Source organism: Bradysia coprophila (genome assembly GCF_014529535.1).
Source record: "Bradysia coprophila strain Holo2 chromosome IV unlocalized genomic scaffold, BU_Bcop_v1 contig_106, whole genome shotgun sequence".
Classification (NCBI taxonomy): domain Eukaryota; kingdom Metazoa; phylum Arthropoda; class Insecta; order Diptera; family Sciaridae; genus Bradysia; species Bradysia coprophila.
In genome coordinates this window covers 2,639,024-2,647,674 of record NW_023503372.1, presented here as the reverse complement: position 1 = coordinate 2,647,674, position 8,651 = coordinate 2,639,024, and the positions used below count along the sequence as shown (strand labels likewise).

At 34.7% G+C, this 8,651-nt stretch overlaps 1 protein-coding gene across 1 annotated transcript; it reads left to right on the top strand.

Annotated features, from left to right (window-relative positions):
* The first annotated feature begins 824 nt into the window (after nt 1-824).
* Nucleotides 825-7,998, top strand: LOC119070898. The gene is made up of 3 exons (XM_037175425.1): nt 825-1,776; nt 5,706-5,888; nt 6,293-7,998. The coding sequence occupies exons 1-3, from the start codon at nt 1,710-1,712 to the stop codon at nt 7,861-7,863; spliced, it is 1,821 nt and encodes a 606-aa protein (XP_037031320.1). The 5' UTR covers nt 825-1,709; the 3' UTR covers nt 7,864-7,998.
* Nucleotides 7,999-8,651: the final 653 nt, after the last annotated feature.

Here is an 8,651-nt window from a genome sequence, read left to right as displayed (position 1 = left end):
TAACGTCGAAGTCATAGGATTGGTGCCCAACAATTAGTGAAAGGTATGTCTTGTCTTATAGGTAAATTTTACGAGTCTTAAAATTAGCACTAGTAGCACCATAACCTAAACTGTAGGTCTTACAGTCCAGTCGTTAGTTCCAGAACAAACATTTTCGCCGAAAGAATGGCTTAGTTTTTAAACCACGACTTTATGTGAGAACGATTGGTTTCACAGTCAATAAGAAAAAGGTATTAGGTCAGAATCAGAACTTCTAAAAAATACGGTCCGTCGTTCAGCTTCATTCCGAAATGTTGTAATCAAAAAGGAAATCTTGAATCGAAAGACTGAAGTGATACCGATGTTGAGCTTCAATTCACGGTCTTAAAGCTCTTTTGATCGGGTAATCAATGATACAAACGACGATTAATTTTTATAATTTCTAAGCAAAACAACTAAATCGAAGTCATAAACTACCTTCCGTATTTGTGTTTATTAATATCAAATTTCTATCACGGCTAACGAAATCATTAAAATGCTCCAAATAAGCTTAAAAAAGCCATATCCAAAACCCATAAAATTCATTCAACGTCCATACGTATCGCCTATAAAAGTGACAATAAATTTGAAACTGAAACAAAACAAAAAAACCACCGAAACCGTACACCAATATGATTGCTCTATGAGCATATCATATTAATTCAGCATCAGTCTAAAAAGCATATAAAGTGTTTGTAAATATATAAAAACAAAAGGCATGATCATGTCCCCACTTTATAGCGCCAGGTCTTGATTTATAAAACCATAGAATCTATTAGTTTACAACCGCTTTGGAAATGGAAACTTACTTCGTTGGTGTCGTTTTGTTTTCATTCCATACGTGAATGTCCGTACGATTAGATGTGTTTGGTGGATTGAAACCGGACGCGCGTTATCTCTTTCATTAGTATATTTACAAGGGAAAAAGTTCATTTTCCTTTTGACGAAAAAGAATTCGTTAAGAATTGCAGTCAGTGATTTAGGGATAAATATTTTTTTTTAAATTAAAAATCGTCGTAGATTTTAGAAACAATTTTATTGAACAAAAACCATAGACTGGTTAATTGAAAATAAATTACGAAAATAATTTTTTTCTTATTTCTTGAAGCGGATGTGATCTTCTAGATTTTTACATTGAAAGTGAATTTATATGCAAATAGCAATAAAAAGCGTTTTGTTGGATGGCGCTTGTTGGACGAGTTTGTTTGTTAATTGTTTAGCAAGATAATTGTGTGTGTATTTTTCGTTAAGACTTTTACACTTAGTAAAAATCAATCCGTACAACTATGTGATGCTTTGACCTCGGATCAATACTAATATGTTTGATTTCTTTGTTCGAATTTCGTTAATTATGACTCGGGCTAAAAATAATTTCGTAACACGATTTAAGCACTAAACGTTAAACGAATCATTTAATTTGTAATACGACGAAATTGTATCGTATAGATGTTTTAAAACTTGATTGTGAATGACGCTCCGGGCTAACCATATTTAAACAGTTCCACTAAACAACCGAAAAAAGAGACCATCAAACCCGACACTAATTTCGTTGTTAAATTTAAATTATAAAATGCAATAAGAAGGGAACCACCACCACCAACACAATTCAAACGAAACTGTTGCATCGAAAGAAAAAGACCGTAAAAGTTAAGCGAATTATAATGTAAAGAGTTCTTCATACAATTTCTACAATGATTTTCAACAAACACCGTCGAAATCAATGGCAAAACGCAGCAATGACCGTCCTTGCCATAGGAGGTAATGTTAAAAACTCCAATACACAACACAGACAATATTGAATGATGATAAAAACGTAGCGATTGAGAGATGATATTCAATTTTTTAACTTTTTTGAATTTTTTTATGTTCGATTTTTTGGCAGTTCTTTCATCAGTGTTCAAATGTGACATAAATTAGAATCCGATATTTTAAAATGTAAAATTAAAAAAACAAAAAAAATATTTAATTTTTATGAGCATTAGTAATGTGGTCTGGGACGTGAAAAGAATCGATACGAATGGTATGAATGAATTTAATATTTATGCAAACGGATGTCGATTTGATTAGAGTGTCTAAACACACGCGTTTCGTAATTTATTGAATGGTTTTGTCTCAAATTTTTGTTTAGCGTTTTTTTTCTGTTAAATTATTTATCTAAACCGAGTAGAAGAGGTCAAGATCGACGGTGTGTGTTTCTTTCACTAATTTTATAATAATTTTTAACTGGATTGAAAGCTTGTGTCACATTGATTTTTCAATAATAAAAAGCTTGGTGTTAATAACATACACTCCTATAATGACCTCTAAGATTTTTGTTGCGATAATTCACATTGTCTGCGAAAATGTTACGGTTTGCATAAATTTTAGCTTAAAAATTATAGTCATCAATCGATTTTCAATGTCTTTAACGTTATCACTATACTCAAAGCCTCTAGTACGCATAAAGAGAAAGTTGACTGAGGAATAGAGGGTAGCTACATAAACAGTTATTTATCTAACAAGTGTCTTGTGAAGACCTTTTCTCGCACTATATGTCGATTATCAAACCATTGTGTTGGTTTGATAATCGACATTTAGTCAGCGAGAAAAAATCATCATATGAACCGTGGTTGACTTACCCATTTTTTGTTTTGTAATTAATGACGGAAATGAACTATGCAAAAGATCAAAATGTGCTGCAATTTAACACAATTTTAACTAAAACATAAAATACTGAGCTGCATCGTCTTTTCTTCAAGGAAAGAAACAGAAAACATAAAAAAATCGACAGCTCATTGAGTGGAATTTATCACTCAAAAAAGAAGACGTAAAACAAACAATTCGATCACAGATCATCTTCAGGTGACGGTACTTTCAGACTAACCTAACTTTAGTTTCGTTTATTCATTAATTTTTTCTTAACATGCATATCAACCGTACTTGAAGTAAAACGACATATTTTCTGATTTGGGAAAATGAAAATCTAGACTCTGGTTGCGCCTTGCAATATGATATATATATAAAAAAAACAATCTAGACTCAGTGTTGCGAATGTTGCAAAAATTCAGAAAATACAGAATCTAGATTTTCATTTGTTAAACGAGATTTTTGTGGGAACTCTTACAGACCACAACAACTCCCAAATTAGAAAGGGAAGAATGTCAGATTTCCACGAAGATTAATGCGATGCGTCGCATGAAAAATCGTGTGTTTTGAAAAAAAAAAATGTGTACAATAAAGGGAAGAAATGTGAGTGCGCGAACTTGAAATACAGATTTGATTTGTAGATTTTCGACGAAAACTAATTTGATAAATGAACGCAAATTTCTAAAAACTGAAGTTGTCTAGCAGTTCATTAAGGTTAATGTATTCATTAATAATGATAACATGACGTACATTTAATGAAATGTTTGTGTTTTTTCAAGTAATTCTGTTCAATTACCGTAACTCAAGCAACAATCATCTGTTACCATCTGTTATTGACAACGATAACAATAATAAGCGATTAGATCTGAGTACTATTCACTTATATTGCAAAACATCAGTAAAACAAAAGAAGTAAAAGATTTTGCGTCAAAAAGTAAACAATACTTGAAAAAAGAGAAGTAACAGGTTTAAGAGCTTCCGAGCGTAAGCTGAAATTGTAGCCTACATTTCTGCGTTTCGAAATTTTTTATCGCTATCTTTTTACGAGAGGCCCTTTTAAAAAATGTACAGCCACATTTTCGAGTAAAAATATGTCAGCTTTGAATAAAAAATAAAATTGTCTGTGAAAGTTCCATGTGCTTTGAGAAAAGTGTACCTTTGATGCAAATTTGGGGCATCGGTACAGTTTTCTCAAAGCACATGAAACTTTCACAGACAATTTTATTTTTTATTCAAAGCTGACATATTCTTACTCGAAAATGTGGTTGTACATTTTTTAAAAGGGCCTCTCGTAAAAAGATATCAGCGATCAAAAATTTCGAAACGCAGAAATGTAGGCTACAATTTCAGCGTACGCTCGGAAGCTCTTAAGAATTACGCTTACTACATATCTTATACTTTAGTTAGTTGACATTTAAAAAATCCCCGAAAAGTTTATGATTTATGTTCAAAATGAGAAGAATTAATAAGGCGGTTAGGTGTTATAACGGTTAAAAACGTGTAATGTTTTGAGGAAAACGTTTTTGAAAGTTCTGGATAATATGGTCTATTCTATAGTAAAATGCATGTTAGAAAAGTTGAAGTACAAGATTTGAAATCAACAGATTAAAAATACTCTGATCGATGGAAGTAATAGACCAGATAATAATGCTGGTAATATGCTTGTCGTCTGTAACATCTACTACATGTCTCGAAAACTGTACTTTTCATATTTCGAGCCATCTATTCCAAAATAAATTACATACGCGAGATAAAACCGAAAAGTCTAATTTTCGTGTGTACATCGACCAGGGCTCGGCTAGTGTTTATCTGGTACAAAACTCTAGAAATTGCTTTACCATACAATCGCTAAACCGAACTGGTATGCATACGTTATTTTGCACCAGCTGGTCACATACAATTCCAAATGGTCCCATTTGCAAAATAACGTATGCACACCAGTTCGGTTTAGCCATTGTATATAGAGCTGTAAAGCAAGGACTATATTTGATAAACCCTTTTCCCGAATTAAAAAAAAAATCTGAAAAATGTTTTCAGAGAAATGTGGTTAAATTCAAGTCAATATGGGAAAATGTTGTCCCAAAAACAGTCCCTGTGATATAAAAGAGCCTCAGGGACAAAATGTTCTTGAAAATACTATATAGGAAGTGTTTCTTTTGGCGACTGTGGGAATAAGGTTTAATTTTGCGGTGATGATCAGAATAATATTTTTCAATGATCAATTAAAATACTCCACCTATGAAAGGCTAATTGTTGCTGATTGTACTCACTGAACAATTCAATATATTCAAACTGCTACTTGTATGTCGGACTATTAGAACGTAGTAAAAACCCAGACACTTTAGTCGTGAGGTTTTTTATTCAAATCAATAAGAAATTAACGATTTTTTTTCTAAATTAATTTGTTTTTTGCTGTTAACAATATCATTCATAAAAACTGGATACGTAAGCCAACTTTTTATAAGTCCGTCAAGATATATACGTGCTGTAAACTCGTCGATCGAAAATAAATTTCAATTAATTAGCATGAAACTGATACACATGAAAGGAACGAACCAAAAAAAGAGAATTAAATCGACAGTTGAAATGACAAACCGAGGCGCTAGAAAGTCTAGATAGGTTTTACGGGCACTTAAATCACTTAATGGTCGATTTTAATCGTTTGTTTATTGGTCAGGTTTAGGCATTTAGGTAAATTTACGATTCAGGTTTGCATTTTAATGTATTCAAATGTTGAAATTCAATATTTGTGCGAAAATTGAATTTTAATTTGATATTTAGCTTTGTTATTAAAGAATTAAAACTAAGGAAAAATATTTGCGATGATGTAGCGATTCTTGAGTAAAATGATTTATCGATGTACCTTCAGTGCTGGGCAAATTTTAACACTAATGACGTCGGTAATATAATTATATGAGACCACCGGAGACGATTTCTCTAATTTTTATTTAAAATATTTATTTAAAAATTGATTATCATCAGATCGGCGCGGTTCAGTGTCTTCCTTCTCCACCATAGTTATTAACCATTTTCTAGCTTTGATTTCCATTTTCTTATTACAGCGCTCTCATTATGCCATGCGATAGACTTTCAATGTTCAAATCAGGATGATTTCTTCTATGCAGTGCCCGACAAACGCTGCAGTTCTTACTACAGATGTAATGCACAAAAAACGAAGATCGTTCACGAATGTGCGCCTGAATCAAAGTTTGATTTCTATAAGCAAACGTGTTCGCGGGCCCCAGGTGAGTTACGATAGTTGAGTACGCAATGTCCAGTCGATCATATTCGCTATGGATTTTACTGCTGACTGTTGAAGACTAATAAAAACGGATTAGATTTGCTAAGTTGAAAAGTAGAGAAATAATAGATTTTCGCATCGATTGTGCTACTCAGTGCTGCATCTTCATTGTGACCAATTGGACCATTGTCCAGGGAGTTGGAATATGATAGGTAAAGGAAAAAAACAAATCTTGCGTAATTTTTCTGGCTGACTTTCCTAGATGCGGCACTAGAGTTACTACCACGTAATCATTTAGCAGTAGAGTTTTTCCGCAGGAAATGTGATCTTTCGGACAACAATCACTCGACTAACACTTCAAGCTCTTGAACATATTTGTAAAAAAAATATTTTTTCATTTCAAAACAGGTATCTGTTACGAGCCTGTATGCTCCGGTAAAGTAGATGGACACTATCCTGACACAACACATGCTTGTCGACGATCATATCAATGCAAAAGTGGTCGTCTCGTTTCAATAGACAACTGTCCCTATGGCCAATTATTCAGCGGACACAGCTGTACGGCACAAGATTTCGTGACCTGCGAACTACCTCAAAGTACAGCTATTGCATATCCGTTTTCCGGGGACCGCAGATGCAGGGGTCTGTCCAATGGCATCTACGCTGCACCAGATACAAATTGTGCACGGTACATTACCTGTGACAATCAGGAAGTTATTAAAGACACTGAATGTGCCGATGGATATAAGTACGACGATGGCGTTAAACAATGTCGACCGGCGGGCCAAGTGAAAAGTTGTTCAGCTGCGAGTGATAAATTGTGCGTTGGTTTGCCAAACGGATACAATCACGATCCCATGTCGACTACATGCAGAAGTTACTTAAAATGCCACGATCAGAAATTGATATCCAGAGAATTTTGCTCGTCACAAGCGGTTTTCAATGGAAATTTATGCGTTCCACAACCGCTGTATGAGTGCCCGTTTGCCGTTGCTGAAATAGCCGCAAGTCGTGATATGTGCCATGGAAAAACAAATGGATTGTACAGCGATCCTCGAAGGGGTTGCAGCACTTATGTAAAATGCGCTCAGGGCAAAAGGGTCGAAAGTTCAGAATGTTCACAAAATTACTATTTTGACCCACACAGCCGCCGTTGTGTATACGAAAAAGCCTTGAATAAGCGGAAATGCCAAGAGCCCATTGCCTCCAGTGAGTGCGTTCAACTTGAGATGGGCTACTATCAAGACAAAACCATTGAATCGTCCTGTCAAAAATATTTCTTTTGCTACAATGGAAACAGGACCAATTTCGAATGCCCCAACGGAAAAGTGTTTGATGGAGAAAATTGTGTTCGATCAGATTTGTATACTTGTCCTAGCCATAGTCGGAACAGCTGTGCATCGAAAGCGGACGGATACTATAAAGACGAGAGTGCCGGCTGTCGTGCTTATTTCTACTGTTCAAGAGGTCATAAGTATCGATATCTATGTAAAGATGACGAAATGTTCGATGGGACAACGTGTGTTCCACGAAAGTCCGATGACGACTGTCAAGATATGAACGAATGTGTGGGTAAAACAGACGGATACTATCAACACATCGAGTCAAATTGCAGGAAATACTTTTTCTGCTTGAAACAAGAAGTGGTCACCACATTAACGTGCCGCGGCAGCAAAGTGTTTAACGGTCATAAATGTGTGCCCGTCAATGAATTCACGTGTCCCCGGTTCGGCGATGAAGACCTACAGAACTGTGTTCCACGTACAATGTGCCATAAGCAATGCAAAGCGAACGGGTTCTATGCCGACCTTGATTCTGGTTGTCGACAATATCACTTTTGCATTGCGAACAATAAAAGTGTGCTGACCTGTGCCGACGGATTGTTATTTAACGGTGAAATATGTGTGCCCGAAGAGCAATACACTTGTCCGAAATATTGTACTGATGTGATTCCGGACAGTAACGCTTGTTTAGAGTAAAAGAGAAATTTTTTAGTGCTAAGTTCTTTACCTGATAAATTGTTTGAACCGTTTTACGAAACTAGATTCGATAATAAAACTTTAGTTCTAAGTGGAAAATATGATTTGGTTACAAATAGAGGTTAATACTGAAAATTGTTTGTCGTTTTTTTTTTATTCAAACCAAATCAAGTGCCCGGACCCAGTGTAAAAATTTAGATATAAACTTCAGAACATGTCGGGTTCGACCTGATTTATCCTAAAATGAGAAAACCTAGTATAAATGAGATCAGTTTCCGGTTCATATGAACTTACACGCGGGATATATCATTTGAGGTTTGATGATAACATCAATTTTTCGGGTAAGATGCAATGAATGTAAATTACCAGGTATGGATTAATGTCACCGCGTAGGACATAACGATTTTGAAAACGGACTAAAGCGAACTCAATTGCATATAATTTTGACATAAATAATGAATGCATTCAAGATAAATAGACAAATTTTGAAGAATCGGCCATGCGTGGTTATTTAATTCATTGGCAAACTGATGGACCTGACCTGAACTTCACTTGTATTTGCTAAACCAATTGATGATTCAGTCCATGTTTTTCTGTCGGTTAGGTCATTTGTTAACGATAGCGACGACGAAGAAATGAAATAAGTTGATGTCGTATTATATAACAAAATGATTGCTGTTACCAATGAAGTAATAGATCTTTCAATTCCAAAGTAAAAATTTCTTATGATAAGTAAGCTGTAGAAATATTTGACTGTTTTTCTTCGCCACATTTCATCTTGACGTGTG